We start from the raw sequence: 22174 nt of genomic DNA, 5'->3' as shown, positions 1-22174 counted from the left end.
CGTGACGATCCCTCCGCATCGTTTTGGGAATTTGTCGTTTTTTTCCGTTCCCGTAACCGGTTCGCAAATTCCTTTTTTTTGTGTCGCCACAATTTTTTACGGAGTTTAACACGCAGTAGGCTTTCACGACCAATATCATCCATAATACAGGTTAGATCATGTAAATATATAAATGTGTCGTTAAACCCGCCACAACTCCACACAGCCAATTAGTAAGGTTTGTCACGTAAACAGAACGTGCCAATTCGTCACTAGTACAGCAGCACCACCGGGGTGTTGGAGAGCCAAGCCACAACATTTACAATCTGAGCCCGACGTTTTGCCAGTTATTACAACCAGCTTCATCAGGTGTGCTGTACTAGTAACGAATTGGTATGTTCTATTTACGTGACAAACCTTACTAATTGGCTGTGTTGGGTGGTGGCGAGTTTAACGACACATTTATAAATTATTAATTTTTACGGAGTCCGTCGTCTCTATAACGGAAGAGATCGTCCCCGGCTCCAACCCCCCCTCCCCCCTCCCACGTGCGGCACGCGCCCTGCCAAACTGCTGCGGGGTAACAGATGGCACGCAGACCACGGAGTCGCTCGCGATGAGGGACAGCGGCGACGACGGCGGCGGTGGCGGCGGCGACAGAGCGGGGCAGAGGCTGACGGCCCGTTTGGGCGGCGTGCCCGCCGGCGGGCCGCTCGCCAGCCCTCGCCGGCGGCGCTACCGCGTTTGTCGGTAACCGTCAAACAAACCCCCGACGGCGACACAAAGGGCGCCGTGTGCAGCGCCATTTGATCTCCCGCTCCGCCCCGTCCCCACGCAGGGCCCCCCCCGCCCCCCCGACGACGCGTCGCGGACAAGATAATTTTACGCGCCGTGCCCCCAAGCCGCGGTGTCCCCGCTGCCGGCAATCATGAAAGCCGAAACTCCGGCACCGCGGCCCGCCGCGTTCCGCCGGCCCGGCCCGGGAACAAGCGCGCACTGTCGCACGTAACCGGATAGCGGGGTGAGGCCTGGCTCCGGGTTGGGATTCTCGGCGCGGACAGGCAAGACAGCGCCGGCTTTTGTATCGCGCCGCCACCGCCGCTATCGTTCCCGGGCGACTGCGGCCGGCCGGTGCTCTCCGCCTTGTAGCGGCATCAAAGCCCAGCGCCGGAAGGCGATAGCCGGTGCGCTGGCCGCCGCTCGCCAGGATCGGCGGGCGCGACGGCGCGCGAGGACTTGGCCGCTCACCGGCGGGTGCGGCGTTCCGTGGGCGCGGGGAGAGTTAGCCGGGTGGGTGGTTGGGGCGCCGGGACGCGACGGTATCAATGGCGCGCGTTATTCGGCGGGGCCGTCGGGAAGCCCCCTGCTCGCCGGACCTCCGCCCCGCAGCTCCCTGCCCCCTGAGTCCGGGGTTAAGACAGCCCCGCGTCTCCCTCCTCGCTGGCCATGGTCGCCTCTCTCTTGCGAATCGTGCGAGCCCGACTTGCGCTCGCGAGTGAGACTCTACCCTCGTCCCTCGAGTTCTCCCCTCTGGTTGAGCAACTTGAGAGTCTGTCCGTGCGGAGCGTCGTTGTCAGCGCCGCGGCACGGCCGCCTCCTCCCTGTGCCTCTCGCTCCCTGCCGTCCGACTGGAGAAAACACAGACCCGACGTAAGCTTCAGCTTCTTCAATTGGTGCGGTCTCTTTGAGATGCCGTTATATTCTTTTATTTACAGCTCCTTGGTCAATCTGCTGCTGGATGAAAACTTTCCAAATGCCGTGTCATTAGTGAATGCCGGTTGGCCATACTTCTCCGTGCTGGTCAGTACGGTTGATGAAGATGGCGGGGAAGGGGGGTCGGGCAGGGGTCAGGACCGGTTCAGGCATCGCTCGCCACCGATGTAAGCCGTGGCCGGCAACTTTAACGAAGATCGCCGCGGTGACGGTGACGGTTGAAGGCCGCGTTTCTATCAAGCGGCCCTCGCCAACACCGCGCGACACGGGCCTCTAAACCCGGCGTTTTATTGCAACGGTTAAAAATAAATCAAACTAAACTCGCAAATGTGTGAATGCAAATAAATCCTTGGAGTTTTCCGATGCGTTGCGCCGGTGCTCGTGTTAACCGCGCCGCACATTTGCACTGCGGTCGAGCGGCTCTCTGTGCTGGAGGCTCAAGTTGGCTTCTTATCCAAACCAGAACCATAGTGTATGTGCTGCTGGAGCTAGTACTATCCAAACTAGATCCTGAGTATATGTACTGCCGAAGCAAGTACTATCCGAACCAGATCCTTAGTATATGTACTGCCGGAGCAAGTACTATCCGAACCAGATCCTTGTAATATGTACTGCCGGAGCAAATACCAAACCAGATCCGTTTAACACGTAAGCTTTTGCGACCAATATCATCCATAATAGAGGTTATCATCCATACGCGATCTAACCCAAAAAAACACCAGATCATTAGAATATGTGCTGCCAGAGCAAATACTATCCAAACCAGATCCTTACGGCTTGGCCCACTCACGCGCTGGGTCTGGCTTGCGTTGCTGCCGCTTGTTGTTGCAGAGGATTGAATCCGGCAGGCCGCCCCGGTTAATACTGCGGGTGTGTTCACCTTAAGTACCTTGCGCCACCTGCTTTATCCACAGTGGACTTCCCCCGATGTCGTTTTAAATGAGTCAGGCCATTGTGTGCCTGCGTCATGGTTCAAATTTTTCCAAGTTAAAAAAAATCTAAAATCTTGACTCCCGGCCTTGGTTAACAATGAGTGGTGTATGTCTTAACTGGTCTCGGGCCTCCGTTTGTTCGACTCGGCTTTAAACATCCCTGTGAAACCATACGGTTGACCTGTATTTTTGTGCAGGGAAATTTAGTTTTCAGGTCTATACGGCGTACATCCGTTTCAATGTGGGCAACATTTTTTTTTGTCTATTTATTTGTGTTTCTCTCCTGTGATGGATGAATGTTGAGATTTACAAGGGCGCGGGATGCCCAATAAGGTTTGCATTGGTCTGTAATAAGTTAATAAGGTTGACAGGTATGCCTAAATGAGTACTGTGTGCGCTGTGTAAGCATTAGTGCTGGGAAAACAAAGGTGGTCAGGCATGGTGCTGGCCACACCACCCCCCTCAGGTGGTGTGTTGGGGCTTCACGAGTGCTCGCTGCCAGCAACCGTGTTGGCTACACGGGGGGGGGGGGAGCTGTATCCCTCGTGTACCTTCAGCCAAGTTGGAGACTGTCAACCCAGTGCACAAACTAGGCGAGGCGCAGGGTCCGCCTTGGCAGCAGCAGGCCTCGCTGCGTGGCGTTTACAACGGCGGTACGCCCACTCGTCGGGGTCGGGGTCGCGCAGGGAGACGCCGTTGAAGACGACCTCTGGACCCTGTCGCCCGCTGTCTCGGCAGCCGCTGATTGGTACCCGCATCTCATCCTGGAGCTTCACAGCTCTCTCAAAATGGATTAATCTGACCGTGTCTGTATCTGCGTTGTCTGGCAGGTGTCCCAGGCAGATGGGCCGATAGGTGGGCTGGTAGTGGAGCCCTCTAGCAGATGAGAAGCCCCCGTGTCCTGCCACAAAGATCCACGTCTCTCGACCCTCTGAATCCGTCTGACCGCGTCTGCGTTGTCGTCCGGCAGGTGTCCCGGGGGCCGACGGGCCGGCGGGCGCGCTGGCGGACGGCCTGCGCCACCTCGAGGGCGTGGTGGAGGACCGCGTGCGGGAGCGGGCGCGGGCCCGCCGGCACACGGCCAGCGAGGACTACAACGTGGAGGTGCTGCTGGCGGTAGACGACTCGGTGGTGCGCTTCCACGGCAAGGAGCACGTGCAGAACTACCTGCTCACGCTCATGAACATCGTGAGTCCCTCTCCCGCCGCGCCATCGCCATGTTGCGCTTGAACTACGGTGCCCCTCCCTCCCTTCCTCTTCGTGTTTCTTCGCGCGAGGTTTTCGCAGCCGCTTGCGCCGCGTGCCGCGCACTGTCTCCTCTCGGGGTTGCGCCACGCACCGCTCGCGGGCGTCGACTCCCCTCCGCTCCCTCCGAATTCGACTCCTGAAGACGCCCGCGGTAGTGCGCGGAGAAATCTTGCGAGGAGGACTGCTCAACGCGCAGCCTGGCTTGGAAACCCCGCACTTTTGGACGAGGTTCTGCTCCCTTTGCCAGCGGCGCATTCTTCTGATGCGTACGCCACGGCTGGCAACACGCCTTGCGGCTGAAACGGCCCGATCTGGAACTCCAAACTTGGATTTCGAGCGGTCTACGAAACCGCATGTGTCTCTACGATTCCCTTCTTCTTAACCCCATTCCACATCCCAATCCCTCATCTCTTAGAACCCAGGCAGGTGCCTCAGCGGTGGAGCGAGTTCATATCCTTGTTTGGGTTTAAGCTATATATATCTAAAAAAAATGTTAATATTTTTTTTTAGGCCAGGTAAGGCCCACTGAGCTGTATAGCTCTTTCTCAGAAGCAGCCTGGCGATGAAAAACGATAGCTCAACGAAGTGGCTCATCATCACGGTGAAATTTGTAGCAGCGAAATACTCCAAACGCCATGGGGAGAGAGACACGCAAACTCCAAATATACAGCAGGCGTCAGAGGTGGGATTGAACCCACGACTTCCTGTATACTTAGCGAGGTAGTTAACATAAAGCGAGTACCGCTTCGTGTCGAATTCAGCTGTCCGATGGATTGACTCGCCCCCACCCCCTCCCCCACCGCCATAGCAATGTGGAATTTCCACCTCTGCTCTCTTTCCCGCACCTTCACTGTGAACCTGGCGCTGCCCCCCCACCCCCCACCCATCCCCTCCGGGAGCGAGCATGCCGCCAGCCCCGGACACGCACCCCCCCCCCCCACTCCTGCCGTGCTCACTAATGAGGTCCTAGAGTTTCAAACAACACCGGCGTTGTTTGCAAACGAGCGCGATTCCAGCGGGATTCCAGAGTGCGTCCCAGAAAGAGCGGAAATCGTTTGTGTTGCTGCTTCGAATTTGTTGAGGCATGATGGATGCCACCTGAGATGGAAAGTGTCTCGGAGGGGGCAAGCGATCCCCGGTGTACCCCCTTGATGATCCGTGTGGAAACCCCAACAGGATATTATCATAGTCCAATTCGGACCCCCCCCCCCTCGCCACCCCCACCCCTCCCCTATCGACCCCCCGCACCCCCCAATTATGTTCCAATTGTGTTGCCGGCATCGCGTTGCGAGACGAAGACATTCCCGTTTGGGATTCTGCAGCCAGCAGTGCATCACCCTGTGCCAGAGAGCTATGCTGAAAGGTGATGTCGTAGAACTACTTCTGAGGTCACTTCAATGAGGACTTTTTTTTTAATTCACTTTTGGGGGCCACACGTTTCATATGCCCCGCAGAGAGTGTTAACATCTCACCACTGTGGCTATGAGATGTTAACTACCTCGCCTGGTATACAGGAGGTCGTGGGTTCGATCCCGACCCTGACGCCTGCTGCTGTATATTTGGAGTTTGCGTGTCTCTCTTCCCGTGCTCTTGTGGATTTTTCTCTGGATCCTCCGGTTTTTCCCCTCCACATTCAGAATCAACATCACGTGTTTAGAGTATTTTGGCTGCTATAAATTTCCACGTGATGAGCCACTTCGTTGAGCTATCATTTGTGGCCAAGTCGCTTCGGAAAAAGAGTTATATGGCTCAGTAGGCCTTACCTGGTAAAATAAAAATAGTTTAATAATTTTATAGAAATGGGCGAGAAGGTGGACTGGGCTGAGAGCGTAGACTCACCTCACTCGATGATGTGGTTTCATCCAGTCTCACGTTTATTTTGTTTATCCGGCGAGATATTGAGAGACGACGATGAGTCGTTCGTAAGAGTGAGCTGCGCGTCTGAAACCCGGGATGCTGATCCCAGGATCTGCGAGCTCTTAGGAGTCCCCGCCGCGTCATCTCCTGGGTAAATTAGCTTAGGCCATTGTGGTTTGGTGGTGGAACAATTAAAATGCTTTGCCACTGGCTCAGGAGGAGGTTTTCAGTCGCCCAGCTGGAGCGGTTGTAAATTGCTGCCGCGCCGAGACCCGAGCCATTAGAATTGTAATCGTGACAACAACAATAATTTTGATTGAAAGCTTTCGTGACTGCAGGGATTCATATTCTTGGTTCTTTCGGTAAAGTCACGTAGAAGGGAAATAATAAAATAATATAAATATGCATTCCATACGTCGTGAGAATTTTTATTGTTTTATATTTATATTATTTTATTATTTCCCTTCTACGTGACTTTACCGAAAGAACCAAGAATAACAACAATAATCATATTAGTTTATCCAGGGAAACCTCGGTGAGTTTCACGTACGGACGTTTGTGTGCGTGTGTGTGGATCGTGTACGTTTTCTAATGCACATCCCCCAACTCCCCCCTCACATTGCCCCAGATAATCGCGAGCCGCCCCTCGTGCGCGCGCACGTGTTCATGTCTGCGCGTACACAGCGTGTGTGTGTGTGTGCGTTTGTGCGTGTGTGTGCGCGTGTGCACGCGTGTGCGCGTGTGCACGCGTGTGCGCGTGTGCGCGTGTGTGCTCACCGCCGCATGTTCGTTCGTGCCTGTGCGCGTGCGTGCGCCTGCACTTTTGTTTTGGTTAACGAATCATTTGAGAGGAGCCCACAGCACTGCACTCACATCTTCATCGTCGTCATCATCGTTGCCGTCGTCGTCATCATCATCGTCATCATCGTCGTCGACGCATTCCAGAGGCCTCCTTGTCGAAGCAGCAGAGTTTCCATCTCCGTCGCCGCAACTCGGTCCCTCTCTCTCCCCTCCCTCCCTCCTCTCCCCTCTCTCACTGAAACAAAGAGCTAGAGAGACAGAACTTTAATTATGAGCAGGTAAGAGCCTAAATTGGCAGGGGGAGGAGTGGCGGCTCGGTGGTTAGCACACTGCACTTTGCTCCCGGTTTCCCGAGTTCGATTCCCAAGCCGTGCCTCACATCCGTGGCGAGCGACAGCCGGACCGGTGTGTTGCTGCACCCCCTTCGCCAACACGCGCCGACCAGCGTCGTGAAGTACGGCCAAAACAACCCCCGTAACCCTCGGAACGTGCGGGGAGAGGCTTTCATCTAGCAGCAGATTGACTAAGGTCCTGTCAATTGTGACTATGACTCTGCACACCACCTCGTGGGGGAGGTGGGGGGGCGGGGGGGCGGCAGGGAATCCGTTGGGACTTGAGAGTTTGGGATTGTGTTGGCTTGCGGCCGAGTTCTGGGTTCACATCCCGAGTTGGCTGCGATCGGAGGTCAGAGGTCAGCGTTGTGGCTGCCCGCGGCGAGCTGTGGGAGTGATGCTGGTGGGGGGGGGGCGGTTAGCGCGCTGCGCTCCGAACCTGGCGATTATCTGAAACGGTCCTGGGCCTCCCCTAGGTCGACTCAGCCTCAAATGAGCACCCGGTGCGGTGTGTAATCATAGTCACTAGGGAGACAAAAGTGACCGGGCAGGGTGCTGGCCACCCACCCCCTCGTGTGCCGTGCCGGCCTTCATCGGTGCTGCTCGCTAACAGCGCCTGTTAAGGCGAAACGGCGGGGTATCTTTGTACATTCACAGGACAGCGGAGTGTTTGTGCTGCTCTTGGTTCTTGTTTGTGGTTTTCTAGGTCCCGTTCTATTTCCGTCCATGTTTGTCCAGGGCACTTGTTTTGCTGCCCAGTGCTGCACGTCCAAAAAGTAAACAGCAGATTCTTTAATTTGTCCTATCTTCAAAAATAGCTCCTTTGTGTAAATAGAGGCTTTCAGAGTCTGCCCGTGGCGGGCGGTTACCAGCGCTGAGCAGAGCCAGCAGAAGACGGGGCTAGGGGGGCTAGGGGGGCTCACGTGGGCTAGGGGGCTGATGCGGGCTGGAGGGGCACTCAGGCATTGGCATGGTACATTTTGTTCTGGCAGAAAGTTGGGGTGGTCCTGAAATGCCACGTTTTTTAAACAGGGTCCCCCCCCCCCCACCCCCTACATTAACTTAAAGACATTCACTGTATTTCCTCTGCTAATGATCAGTCAAATACAGTACCCGATGTTCTGGCCCTCAAGGTGAGTGGTGGGGCTGGGGAGGAAATCGCTCCCCCCCCCCTTCAACCCCCCTCCCCTCCCCCCATCGCTGCACTTTGGGGGGTTGCCGCCCCCCCGCCTCGCTGCCTTTGCACGGGCGTCCAAAACGTTTCGTGTCCTTGCGCTCGTTCGCCGGTCACGCCGGCGATCCCTGGGAGAACCGGTCCTGGGCCTCCCCTCGGTCGACTCGGCCTCAAATGATTGTCTGGTGCCGTGCGTAAAAACATCGCCACTGGGGAGACAAAGGCGGTCGGGCGAGGTTGCTGGCCACCCAACCCCCCTATCGTGCACTGTGCCGGCCTCGCTAACAGCACTTGCCCCAAAAGCCTGTTAAGGCTGTAAGGGGAATATTTGTCTTGGTCTTGTCCTTGTCTGCCTGTGTGTGTGTGCGCGTCCGTGTCTCGGAGTGCCTGGCACAGCCTCGGTGGTGACGTCATCTCCATTCGGTGCAAGCTGCCTTCTAAGTGCTCCGCTGTGGTGCCGCACGCTCTTAGGAGCAGCTTCTGTGCATTGACGAGCAGCGCAGCGTCATCCCCGACAACACACACTTCCACTGCAGCTCTTAGGATTTATCCAACCGTTACCGTTCACGCGTGGTGGTGGGGGGGTGGGGGCGGTGGTGAAGTACGGTCGTCACGCTGGGGAGGGGGGCGGCGTGGTGGTGCTGAACGGACACACATTTGGTAACGACGCGCGGTTGCGTGCGCGGCCGGAATGCGTTGTGCGTTCCGCGGCACGGAGCCCTCTCGGCCGCTCCGACTCGGGCGCCGGCCAGAGACGCGCGACTGCGGCGCGGCCGTGTCCGTTGCCTGTTTACCGGACGATTGTGAAACTTAGGAAAAATTCTGACCTTGGAATCTCCAGATGAGTTGCGTTTCGGCAGGCGCAGTGGAATGTGGCGTGCGTGTCTGCGCGTCTGTGCGCGCGCTCGCGTGTTTGTGCGCGTTTGTGCGCACATGTGCGCGCTTATGCGCGTGCGTCCGTGCGCGCGTCTGTGCGCGTGTCGTGGCGCAGCGGTCAGAGCGTTGCCCTTCGAACCGGCCGAGACGAGTTTGATTCCCGCTCACGGTCAACATCGGCGGAGAATATCCGAAGCAGCCTTACGAGTACCTGGTTCGGTACGTGAACATCACCGCTGTGGTGACAAAGGTAGCCGGGCATGGTGCTCACCAAACACCCATTCGTGTGCCATGCCGACTTTAATAGGTGCTCGCTAAAAGCACTTGCCCCAACAGTTTGTTATGGCTGTACGGGGGATCTTTGTGTTGGCTCTATGCGTGTGTAGCCAGGCATGTGTGTGTGTGTGCGCTCGTATGTGTGTGTGTGCGCGTGTGTTTTACTTTTCGAAGGCAATTTGCCCAGGACTCAGACAGCACTAAATCGAATGCTGCCTCTCGCAAACATCCCACGGACCAGCGCTAATAGCGTTCCCGAATTCCTGCGAGCAATTTAAACTCCCATTCCGCCGTCACGGCAATTGTTTCCGATGTCCAACAAAGAGGGAAAAATGGGTGAATGCAAATAAACGTGTGTAAAATTTACATTTAAACACAAAAAATGTTTTTACTTGGTAAAAAATATATATAAAAACCCAGTGTGTGATGGCCGTCTGGCCTCACGTCGATGTGTAGAGATCCGTGTGAGTGCGCTTCATTGCGATAATGTAACGAGAGTCGCTTATAAACTACTAAAACTATTTTTTTTTTATTTTACTAGGTAAGGCCCCACTGAGCCGTATAGCTCTTTTTCAGAAGCGACTTGGCCGTCACAAATGATAACTCAACGGAAGTGGCTTATCGCAAGGAATTTTATAGCAGCAAAAACTCTAAACGCGTGATGTTGATTCTAAATGTGGGGGGAAAACCCGGGGGATCCGGGAGAAAAATCCATGCGATCACGGGGAGAGAGAGAAACGCAAACTCCAAATATACAGCAGCAGGCGTCAGGGTAGGGATCGAACCCCCGACCTCCTGTATACCAGGCGAGGTAGTTAACATCTCATAGCCACCGTGATGATGATGAGAGAGACATGCAAACTCCAAATATACAGCAGCAGGCGTCAGGGTAGGGATCGAACCCCCGACCTCCTGCGTACCAGGCGAGGTAATTAACATCTCGACCACTTCACCCAGGGGAGGCACGCTGGAGGATGCTGCTGCTGCGGTGGGACATGTTTGGCCAGCGACATTTACGTTCATTACATGTTTTCTTTGCTGTGGTAGAAAACGAGAGACACCCGGAGGAGAAAAAAACTAAAATCCAATGCTGGACAGGATGGGGGAGAAACGTGCAAACTCCACGCAGAAAGGTGCCTGGATCAGGATGAGAACCCAGGCGCTTGTTGCTGCGAGGGGCACGGTGCTGCCCCGTGGAGGGAGCCGCGCTCCGCCTTCAAGATGGAATAACTGTCTTGAGAGGCTTCCCAGACCCAAGACCGGCAGCTTGGGCCCTGCCCCGACTCAAGTTTCCTGGCATTTTTCTATAAACGCCCATTAAACATTTTACTGCAAAATTCCCGCCAAAAAATGCGGTATCATTAGCTGGGGGGGGGGGGGGGGGGGGGGGCACGGGTCCTTCTGGTTTTCTGTGGCAGGCCTCCATGGGCCAGCCCCACGTTTCCGTAGCGACACCTCCTTCAAAAATGTTATCTTTGCGTTTTTCTCTGCAAGTAGAATTTTTAAAAATTCCTCCGTCAAAAGGTTGCATGGGAAGTATCCAACGAGGGGGGGGGGGGTAGGAAGGTTACGAATTCAGTGGGGGGGAGGGGGTCGGGGGGCGGCCAGTGCTCCCAGTTTTTCCACATCGCTGCACAACTAGCAAAGGGGCTAAGGCCTGAGAAGGGTATTGAGGGCAAGTCGAGACCTGGGGCCGACCCGTGTGCGATTCGTCACGATCGTACTTTGGGGGAAGGGTTCAAGTGTGGGTGCGAAGGTCGGTCACTGACAGATGTCACCACAAAATATTGGTCTCGCCATTTTCCCCCCTTCCGCCATATTCGACGTAAGCTGCCTTCACGCCGACAGACACAAGCCCCAAGCGCACGTCAGATGACATTCCCTCGCGTGGCGGTGTCCATAAACTCGTGCTGGAGCCCCGCAGGCAGAACGGCGTCCAACTCGTGCCCTGCTGTGACCCTGTTGTAGCGCGCGTTAGCGACGACGACTTTCTACTCGGGGAAGCCCCGCGGAGTCTTCGGGGCTCCTTCCCTGGGGGGTCACCTGCTGCATCGGGAAGCATTGGCCAATTTATTTTTTAACGATAATACAGCAAATATAAATGTGTCGTTAAACCCGGCACCAACCGACACAGCCAATTAGTAAGGTTTGTCACGTAAATGCCTGATGATGCTGGATGCAATTACCAGCGAAACGTCGTACTCAAATTGTAAATGTTGTGGCTTCAACACACCGGTGGGCTAAAGCAGTGAACTATTTGTCTTTTGTCAACGTGACACTTTTTTATTGATTGGCCGTGTCGGGTGGTGGAGGGTTACGACACATTTATAAATAACGCGATCTCAACCCAAAAACGTTGATTATGAATAAATATAACATGTCAGCGTTCGTTACGTGTACAGCAATTCGTTACTGGTGCTGCTGTACTAGTAACGAATTGGCACGTTGTTTACGTGACAAACCTTACTAATTGGCCGTGTCGGTTGGTGCCGGGTTTAACGACACACATTTATATATTTACGCGATCTTACCCAACAAAAACCTCTTATGGATAATATTGGCCGCGAAAGCTTGCTACGCGTTAAACGTCTTTAACGAGTTTGGCCTCGCGCGAGAGAGAGGGCACCGGCGAGCACGGAGAACACCTCAGCACGCGCACGAGGGGACAACGCCCAGAGGGCCATACTCGCTGTGCCATCTCCTGGCAGCCTCGCAGCTTTTGAGAGTTTTACCGATCCCTCCGTGATCCACCAAACCTTCACCTCCACGCCCAGCAGCGACACCACTGGGGAGGAACTCCCCCCCCCCCCCCCCCCGCTGGCCTCTGCCGATGAGACTGAGCTTCACGCAACTGAGTGAACGGGGGATGGCTTTGGGAAGGGCTTCGTCCACCAGCTGATAGATGGTAGCTCCTTACGACGACGGTGATGATGGCGATCAGAAAACATCGTTGTGTTTGATGCCCGTGTGGCGAAGGCATCAGTATTCGTGTTGATGGGCGGTGTTCATGTTGATCGTAGTGAAGGGATCAGTATTCGTGTTGATCGTAGTGAAGGGATCGGTATTGGTGCTGATCGTCAGACCGATTACTCGATACCAGTCTGCCGCTCCTCCCCCACCTGGCGATCGGCTCGCGGCCTCACAAACCGCGGAGTCTCGCGTCGCCACTCGCACAACGTTCCCCGCTTGTCGCTGTCAACTGGCACTGCCTGACGCCACCATCACCGCCACCGCCACCACCAACACCACTGCCGCGTTGTGGTTCTGTGCGCCAGTAGCGGCGCGCTGCGGTGCGCGAGGAGGTGACGTGTGTGTGGTGGTGGGGGTGGCGATGTGTTCCCTTGTGGGGTCACCGTGACCCCATTGCTGCAACGTGCACGGACCCGTCATTTTGTGTCCGTACGTGTACCGTGTGCGAAGGGTTCATGTGCGACCCCGCCAACCGCTGGAGGCGCTGCATTCGCCCCGAGGTCAATTCTCGAATCGAATCGTCACTCCTTTGCATTGCCACTTTTGCCGTTTTTGTAGCCCGGTGAGCGAGCGGGTGAGTGAATGAACGAGTGAATGAGCGGGTGAGCAGGTGAGTGATTGAGCGGGTGAGTGAGTGAACGGGTGAATGAGTGGGTGAGTGAATGAGCGGGTGAGTGAATGAGCGGATGAGTGAGTGAACGAGTGAATGAGCGGGTGAACGGGTGAGCAGGTGAGTGAATGAGCGGGTGAGTAGGTGAGTGAATGAGCGGGTGAGTAAGTGAACGAGTGAATGAGCGGATTGGCGGGTGAGTGAATGAGCGGGTGAGTGAGTGAACGAGTGAACGAGTGAATGAGCGGGTTGGCGGGTGGGCGAGTGGGACCTGTGACGAGCTCCGTGCGCGACCGTGCGTCCGCAGGTGAACGAGATCTACCACGACGAATCGCTGGGGGCGCACATCAACGTCGTGCTCGTCAGGATGGTGATGCTGGGCTACCGGCAGGTAAGGCGCCGCCACACCCTCGTCGTCGTCGTCACCATTGGTCATATTGTCGTCATCATCCTTCTCATGTAATGTTCATCAACAGCAGCAACAGCAGCATCGGCTATGACAATCAGCAGCTACGTAATCATATCATCACACTGTCGTCATATACATAACATTGCACGGTGTAATGGCCTTTTGCTAAGGGAATGGATATATACGGAGGCAATCCCAGCCCTGAACTCGCCCGGTATTTTGAGGACACAACAGACGATAGAAACCAAGAGTTGACGTTTGTAAACACGTTGGGATTGCCTCCGTAAACACGTTGGGATTGCCTCCGTAAACACGTTGGCGCGTGCGTCACCTGGCTTCCCGGACGCGCGGCAAATGAGGCGTTCCCTCTCCGGGGACACGGCGAGGACGGGCGCGGAACGTCCACGCTGCCGCGTGGTGCCCCCCCCATACGCACGGCCGCCCATCCTGACTGTCCCCCCATCCCCCCCATCCCCCCCAAATCCTCATCGTCCTCCGTGCAGTCGATCAGCCTGATCGAGCGCGGGAACCCGGCGCGGAGCCTGGAGCAGGTGTGCCGCTGGGCGTATGGGCAGCAGCGTGCGGACGTGGAGCACGCGGAGCACCACGACCACGCCATCTTCCTCACCCGCCAGGACTTCGGTCCGGCAGGTATGCAAGGTAAGGTATCATTCTCAGTCCGGTACCGCTGCAGCGCAAAGCACCGTGCAACCACGACAATGACACCGCCCTCCCCCGCGGGGCCTCTCGCTCGGGCTCCGTGCCCTCCTCTTCCTCCGCCATACTCCTGGCCAACCTCGGCTTTGCCAGGGCCGACCGTCGCTTGCCGATGGGGCGGCGAGCTCGTCGTGAGGGCGCCGCGCGGCGTCGCGGCTCGCGGCGGCGCGCTTTTCCAACCGGGGGGCCGGAAGCCAAGCGTCGTTCGCGGCTGGGACCAGCAAGCCGGCCGTCAAGCCTTTGGGAGCGGCGACGAAGGCCGATTTCCCCCCCGAGCGAATGGAGCTCCCGGGGGGGCGGGATGAGGGGACGGGGGGGCATCGCCCGGTAACCTAGCCGCTGGCAGGAGCGACGATGCAAGCAGCTCCGCTCAATGGGTGGCGTCGCTCGTAAAATCGGATCCCGCCGCGCCGGGCGTGGGAGCCGCGGCGCCGCCGTGAGGGTGGAGCCTGAGGGGGAGGGGGAGGGGGGGGGAAGGGGGAAGAGTCCCGAGTGGCCGAGGGGCTCGGAGGGCCCGGGTCCCGTCGCGGCCGTCGTCCGTTTGAGGAGGTGCGCTGCTCCGACGCCGTGCCGCAGCCTGGGATTGCGTAACCGCAGCGTGCCGAACCCCGCCGCCGATTGGCTTGTCACGATCGGTGGTCACGGTTCGATTCGAAAATCGATTACATTTTCAATTATCGTTTGTACCATCTCGTTTGTGCCATCCGCCCCGTGTGTGTGGTGCGTCTCGCTGGTGCCTGAATGAGCGTGCCGCACGATCTGTCTGTCTGTGCGAGTGCTCCCCATGTCCATCTCCCTCGTGAACGTGTGTCGCCTAAGTAATTTGTATTTAATTTTGCATATGGTTTGCATATATGGATACAAAACAATTCTCGAATCGAATTGCGACTCTGTAAGGATTGATTCTCGCAGCGCGAGTCGTTGGCACGTGAGAATCGACTATCTCGACGGCCAGGCGCTCCCGGTGTGAGCGGCGGTGGCGGGAAGGGCGACGCCCTTTACGTTGGAAGGTCACGCGCAGAACGTCACCGACGAGACGCCGCACGGTTATAACCCGTCCCCCGGGCTTTTACGATGAATTTCCCGCGTCCGCTGCTTCTTTCTCACGGCCCCGTTTTGCAGCAAGCGTGCCCTCTCCGCTGCTCTCCGCTACACAGTGCTTTGCTACAAATTAACACCGCACGATATTTCAAACGTCAATCCTCCCGTCTCACTAACAGATTTAACAGCGCAGCCATCTCCCCGTCGGCCGCTGTGCCCCTCCTACTCTGTCTTTGGGAAAAGAGTGGAAAAGCAAAACGTACACGTGTCGCGTACGTCTTGCCATGCAGCCACCTTGCCACTCCCCTGCTGGACAAGGGCCTCCCGTCGCCGTGCGGGTCACGGGGGTCAATTGACCGTCGTTCTCACCAAGAAAACGGGCTTCACGTTACCGAACCTCGGTCCAAACATGTTACCGGCCAGGAGGCTCGGTGGCAGAGCGAGCGGCTCGCAATCGGAAGGTTGCGAGTTCAACCCCTGGTTGGCGGCCGGACGAGGGACCGATGATATTAGTGTGGAGAAGTCGACGGTGGTCGTCCTATGCGTTTAATCGCCCCCGCCATAGGAACGTGGAATTCCCACCACTGGCCCACGAGCAGCGGCTGGAGGCTCATCGCTGCGAGAGAGCACTGGGTAGCACCGGTGTGCCGAGGACGGAAATCCTTCCCGTTCTCCGTTTCCGTTGCTTCCCAGCCATCCTAAGCAGCAGACACGGGCCCAGCCGGCACCCACGGCCCGCTGGGACCGAGCCGGGAGCTGCCCCCCTCGGCGGGCGGGGGGTGGCCCGTCTCTTTAACTCGACGCACACGGCTCCTCTAGCCACTGCACGGTGCTGGAATGAGAATGCTGCCTTTGGGCTGTCTATGCCCCCCCATACCCCCCCCCCGTGTTTTCGTTACCCTGTGGATCTCATTTCGCCTTCACCCGAACGCTCGCCCAACCCCAACCGCGTGATCCGCGGGTCTTCTGTGCACACTCCCTCCGCCGCTCCCTCCTTTCTCCCCCAATGCGCGCATGTGCAAAGTGCCGCCCCTGGTGCTGTCGACGAATGTTTTGTTGATGCGATGCAATCGCCGCTACTGGAAGTGAGAACGCTTTGGGCGAATGCGGTGCGGCTTCGTGAACGCGGACGTGCCGGGTCCGGTTCGGATATCGCTCACCACCGCCGTTGACCGTGACCGGGAATTGAACCCAGGTGGCCCGGGTACGTGGTATAGTGCGCTAACCGCTGCGCCACCACTCCACCCCCATGTAATAGCAATACCCTCTGAACCAAGGAAACACCTGCATTGGGAACGTTTGGCCAATTCCCGTATCGAGCGTTTGGCTTGCGATGCATTTCCGCGCGGAACTCCCCCGCGGATCGTCGCGTACCGCCGTGTGCGAGAGAGCGGCCGCAACCGCTTGTGACGACGTTGCTTGCACAGAATCTGTCCGCGTTCACGTCGGTGGGCGGACTTCCGCTCTTCCCTGCGCTTGTCATCAAAACAAAACAGTTCCCACGTTACCGCGACGTTGTCCTTTTTAAGACGTAGGCTTTCGCGAACAATATCATCCATGATACAAGTTTTTTTTTTGGGTTAGATCGCGTAAATATATAAATGTGTCGTTAAACCCGCCACCACCCGACACAGCCAATTAGTGAGGTTTGTGTCACGTAAACAGAACATTATAATTCGTTACTAGTACAGCACACCGGTTTGTTGGAGAGCCAAGCCACAACATTTACAATCTGAGTACGACGTTTCGCCAGTAATTGCAACCGGCGTCATCAGGCGACAGCCGTGGCCCGGACCGAGACTGTGAGCTTGTGGCGCCGCTTGCGAACGCGGATCAATCGTCGCCACGCTCAGTGTGCGTCGCCACGCTCGGCAGCGCCCGTGCGCGATGCCCACGTCCCGGCCGCAAACGCCGGGCGATCGCGATGATGGTCGGAGCAGAGGCCGAGACGTTGAAATTTAGACGTGCGCCGAAAAACGCCGCGCGATTGAAAACGCCGGGCGAGGGCCTCACCGGGCGGGAGCCAGAGGCGTCGTCCCCCGTCCCGAATCTGTATTTTATTAATTGTACGATCGGTGCCGGCGTTAGGAAAACAGATCGGAGCCATAAAATAGATTGAGGCTTTCCAGTCCCCCTTCCTGAGACTCGGGGAATTCTCACAGGGCGCGCTCACGCGGCCGGCTTTGGCCGCGGATCACACCGCACGTGGCGCGACCGAGACGAGTTATTGCAAAAATGCGGGGGCCGTCAAAACACCGGCAAGCCGGCCCGCCTGCCTGCCCCGTGTCTGACCAAAAATGGCAATCGATCGTAGAGGAAAAAGCATAACGAGTGTCGCTTTACGAGTGCCGTCCCGTGTGCCTTGGTGGCTCAGGGGTTGGTCCAAGCGGTCGGAAACGCGAGCCGGGCCGGTGGTGGTGGTGGCGTTGCCACCCACCTGGAGGTGGGCTCGCCGATTGTTTGAGTAACCGGTTCACTCCGCCGATTATAGAGGTTCAATAACTCGACCAATCGGACGACACGTAAAAGTTTGGGGGGTCCAGTGTCTCGCCTAGTGTCTCGCCTAGCATCGCCCGCCCCGTCTCGCCAGGGCGTGGCGGCTTTCAGGGGGTCTTCCCATCGTCGGGAGGCATGACGTGGGGGCGGGCCACCATTTTTTACAGGGCACGAGCAATCGATGATTTCCAATCAATTGAATCGTGCGCACGCCGTCCAGGGCTCGACGCCACCCCAACAACCCCGACCACCGGAGGGGTCCTCATTGGGCCCCGGCGCCTGCCCCGTGGCTTCCCCCGATCCCATGTGCCGTGCCGATGAGCCGCCCCGTTTCGCAACCCGGCGGTGTCAGCGCGGTGGGGGTTCGCAAAGGGGCCCTTGGTCACCTTGCGTTCACAGCCTCGGCCAGTGGCGCAATATCCACATCCCACACACTCTCCCACATCCTCCATCCCTCGCATCCCTGTCCACCATTCATTCCCTCCCATCTCTCATCTCACACACACACACCCCCAATCCGCTCTGTCATCACAAACATCTCTCTCCCTTTCCCTCGTATCCCTCGACTCTCCCGCCTTCCTTCCCAATCTCTACTCCCCCTCTGCGCGTTTCTCCCCGCATTGCTTCCCCTGTGTCTTACTCCGCACACCCATCCCACCCTCCCAGGCTACGCTCCGGTCACGGGGATGTGCCACGCCCTGCGGAGCTGCACGTTGAACCACGAGGATGGCTTCTCCTCCGCCTTCGTGGTGGCGCACGAGACCGGCCACGTGTGAGTGCCGCCCGCCACCTGTCCCGCCACATGCGTGTGATGTGTGTGTTAGACCTGACACATCTGTATTAGATCCGCGACATGGGTTAGACCTGATTTAGTGAGTGAAATTTTGGGTAATTAGTGAGTGGTACGTGAGGGAGAAAGTTGCTCGGTGAGTGGGTGAGTGGATATGTGAATGAATGAGTGGTTGAGTGAGTGTTTGATTAAGTGGGTCGATGGGTGAATGAATGAGTGGGTGAATGTGTGAGTGATGGATTAAGTGATTCGGCCTCCCCTAGGTCGACTCAGCCTCAAATGAGTACCTGGTGCTGTGTGTAAACACCATCACTGGGGAGACAAAGGCGGCCGGGGGTGGTGCTGCCCACTGAGTCCATTGTGTCTCGCGCCGGCCTCCATTGGTGCTCGCGAACAGCACTTGCCCCAACAGTCTGTTAAGGCTGTATGGGGGATCTTTGTCTTCGCAAAAGCGAGTAAGTAAATGCGAACGAGTGGCTCTCACGTACTCCAGCCGGCTCGCGGGGAGCCCGGCAAAGAGTCTTTATTGCCCCCCACGGTCGGCAAATTTGCACAGCTGTGGCCATAGTGGGTGCACACACACGCACGCACGGACACACGCACGCACGCACGGGCGCAATGATTCTCTAACCCCGAGCAACCGGCGTGGCGATTGACAGTGGCGCTACGCACGCTGCGGACGTGCGCGTACGCACGCGCACGTCCGCGTGCGAGCTCACCAGTGTGCGTGCGAGCTCACCAGTGTGCGTGCGAGCTCACCAGTGTGCGTGTGCACGTCTCTGTTCATGCTCGTGGAGGAGCGGTGGGGCGGCGGTTTTCGCATCGCGCTACGAACCCGGCGACCGGTAGTTCGATTCCCGGCAATGGCTAACATCCTTGGCGAGTGATATCTGAACCAGGTCCTAGGCTATCGCTTAGGTTGACTCGGCCTTTAATCAGTCCCTGGCACAGTGCGTAAGCGTCAGCCCGGGGGAGACAAAGGTGACCGGGTGCAGTGCCGGCCACACCACCCCCTCGTGCACCGTGGTCGCCAACAGCCCGTGACAGGCTACGTGGAGGTTCTTCGTCGTTATTTATTCATGCTCGTGCACATGCTTCTTTGGGTGCGCGTATGCCCATTGTATGCTTTTGCACATGCGTACGCTCACGCCCCGGCCACGTGTGTGCGTGTTCGTGTGTGTCCGTGCGTGTGCAGGCTGGGCATGGAGCACGACGGGCAGGGGAACCGCTGTGGGGACGAGACCAGCATGGGCAGCATCATGGCGCCGCTGGTGCAGGCCGCGTTCCACCGCTACCACTGGTCGCGCTGCAGCCGGCAGGAGCTCGCGCGATGCCTGCAGTACGACGCACGCACACGTACACAAGCACTCATGTTCGCGCACACACACACACACACACGTGTACGTTGCGTACTCATGTCCCCGTGTTCCTGTGTCCCTGTACCCCCGTGCCCCTGTCTCCGCGTGGTCACCCCCCCCACCCCTCCCCCCTCTCCACGCAGCTCGTACGACTGCCTGCTGGACGACCCCTTTGAGCATGACTGGCCGACGATGCCCGAGCTGCCCGGCATCAACTACTCCATGGACGAGCAGTGCCGCTTCGACTTCGGCGTGGGATACAAGATGTGCACGGCCGTGCGTACAGCGCTCACACACACGCACAGTCACACACTCGCACCTGCAACCCATGCTCGCACCACTGCCCCCAGAGAGCGGTGCACCACGTCGTGCCAATGCTGTGCATGGCCGTGTGCACGGCTTGTTAGAGCAGTACTCGCCCCTGGCCCAATTCTCCGTGCCCCTGCGGTGGAGCGGCCGATCCCTGCGGTGGAGCGGCCGATCCCTGCGGTGGAGCGGCCGATCCCTGCGGTGGAGCGGCCGATCCCTGCGGTGGAGCGGCCGATCCCTGCGGTGGAGCGGCCGATCCCTGCGGTGGAGCGGCCGATCCCTGCGGTGGAGCGGCCGATCCCTGCGGTGGAGCGGCCGATCCCTGCGGTGGAGCGGCCGATCACTGCGGTGGAGCGGCCGATCACTGCGGTGGAGCGGTTGATCCCTGCGGTGGAGCGGCTGACCTGCGGTGGAGCGGCCGATCCCTGCGGTGGAGCGGCCGATCCCTGCGGTGGAGCGGTTGATCCCTGCGGTAGAGCGGCTGACCCCTGTGGTGGAGCGGCTGACCCCGGTCCAAGAGTAGAACATTCCACTGGGCCCTGTTGACCGAATGCCGTGGGGGTATCGCGAGCCTCATTGCAACAATGTGCGTGTTAAATTAGTTCTGCTACACGTGCAAACCGTGACCTCGCGTTAAGTCGCTGTAACGCGCCGATAATGCGAAGGTATTTGCAGCGTTGGAAAAATTCCCTAATTATTATTTGTTGTTTTTAGACATCCTTTCCGAAAGCCATTATTATTTAGAAAAAAAAAGCGATGTGTCAGCGATGTATTTAGCTTCGTTTCGTTTTTTCCAGGACACTTTGTTAAATGTGGTCTTAGAAGTCGGGCAGCTCCAGATCCCCCTGACCACCCCGTGATTTTATCAGTACGGGGGTCCTCGCAATTATGATAATAATAAAATGTGTATGGTGATCCATTTATAGATACCTCATTGAAATTGGGAGTAGGAATGAGTTTTGGATTTTTAAAGCTCAGATTTGTAAGCAAATTTTTGGTGTCGAGATTGTGATCATTTACTTTGTTATGGTTTAGAGTTATGGGTCTTCAGGCCCAGAAAGTGACTCTTTGCCAAGTAAGACTGCTTTGAGGGATTCACAAATATCCACGTGGTCCACCAAAACCGTTGCTGCCACGGTGTTGGATCGCAGACCCTCACCACCACCTCCGCCCTGCTCAAATTGATCTTTGGGGGCCCACCCTTGTGCCGGTGACACCGCCGTGCCGAGCGGCGGTCCGTGGTGGCGGCGGCGGGCGCCACGCGGTGCTCCGCAGCCCTCTGGGTCTTCACACGATTTTTCCCCGTTTCGTTTATTTTCGTTCTTTCCGCATTTTCTGCTCGGCCGCAGTTCCGGACGTTCGACCCCTGCAAGCAGCTGTGGTGCAGCCACCCCGACAACCCCTACTTCTGCAAGACGAAGAAGGGGCCTCCGCTCGACGGCACGGAGTGCGCGCCGGGCAAGGTGGGGTCGCGTGCAGGGGGGGGGGGCGGCGAGGGTCGCCCCTCGGCCGGACACTGTCGTGTCCGCTGCATCATCGTCACCGTCATTGTCACCGTCATTGTCACCGTCACCACCCTCACCACCCCCGCGGTGTGCTGCTGCTGGGTGCCCTCTCCGTGTGTCCCCCCCCCCCCCCCAGTGGTGCTTCAAGGGTCACTGCATCTGGCAGACGGCGATCCAGCCTCTCCGCCAGGACGGCAGCTGGGGCTCGTGGAGCCGCTTCGGCGCCTGCTCGCGCTCCTGCGGCGTCGGCGTGCGCTTCCGCACGCGCCTCTGTGACAACCCCGAGTACGAGCACGGACACGAGCGTGAACACGGACACGAGCGTGAACACGAGCGTGAACACGAGCGTGAACACGAGCGTGAACACGAGCGTGAACAAGGACACACGCACACACGCACACACGCACACACGCACACACGCACGCGCGTCGCGTCCGAACCGCGCATCTAACTGGAGGCGGTCTCCGCGGCAGGCCGACGCACGGTGGGCGCGACTGCGCCGGCAAGAGCTACGAGTACCAGCTGTGCAACGTGGAGGACTGCCCCGGCGCGCACCACGACTTCCGCGCCCAGCAGTGCCAGCTGCAGAACACGCACTTCGAGGTGGCCGGCACGCGGCACCACTGGCTGCCCTACGAGCACCCCAACGGTACGGCCCGACCCGCACGATTGTTCGCTTGCCCGCCCACCCACCAAAACTACCGTAGTCACCGATTCCTCTGACCAACGTCGAGGACTTGGTCTCCACCTCACACCCCGGCTGTGTTGGGAGCCAGTCGAG

At 57.8% G+C, this 22174-nt stretch overlaps 1 protein-coding gene across 2 annotated transcripts in view; it reads left to right on the top strand.

Annotated features, from left to right (window-relative positions):
- Positions 1 to 22174, top strand: part of LOC133354337 (A disintegrin and metalloproteinase with thrombospondin motifs 3-like) — a 78164-nt gene that overhangs the window by 44970 nt on the left and 11020 nt on the right. For both annotated transcript variants that reach the window (XM_061571092.1, XM_061571091.1), the window contains exons 4-12: positions 3595 to 3812; positions 13076 to 13159; positions 13681 to 13837; positions 18098 to 18203; positions 19417 to 19560; positions 19723 to 19855; positions 21238 to 21351; positions 21530 to 21678; positions 21867 to 22042. In XM_061571092.1, the coding sequence (XP_061427076.1) occupies positions 3595 to 3812; positions 13076 to 13159; positions 13681 to 13837; positions 18098 to 18203; positions 19417 to 19560; positions 19723 to 19855; positions 21238 to 21351; positions 21530 to 21678; positions 21867 to 22042 (1281 nt within the window). The remainder of the gene's footprint in view (positions 1 to 3594; positions 3813 to 13075; positions 13160 to 13680; positions 13838 to 18097; positions 18204 to 19416; positions 19561 to 19722; positions 19856 to 21237; positions 21352 to 21529; positions 21679 to 21866; positions 22043 to 22174) is intronic.

The sequence above is a fragment of the Lethenteron reissneri genome, chromosome 47 (assembly GCF_015708825.2).
Source record: "Lethenteron reissneri isolate LAM-NWPU_2019-01 chromosome 47, ASM1570882v1, whole genome shotgun sequence".
NCBI classification, from domain to species: Eukaryota; Metazoa; Chordata; class Hyperoartia; order Petromyzontiformes; family Petromyzontidae; genus Lethenteron; species Lethenteron reissneri.
This window is presented reverse-complemented; position numbering and strand designations above follow the sequence as displayed.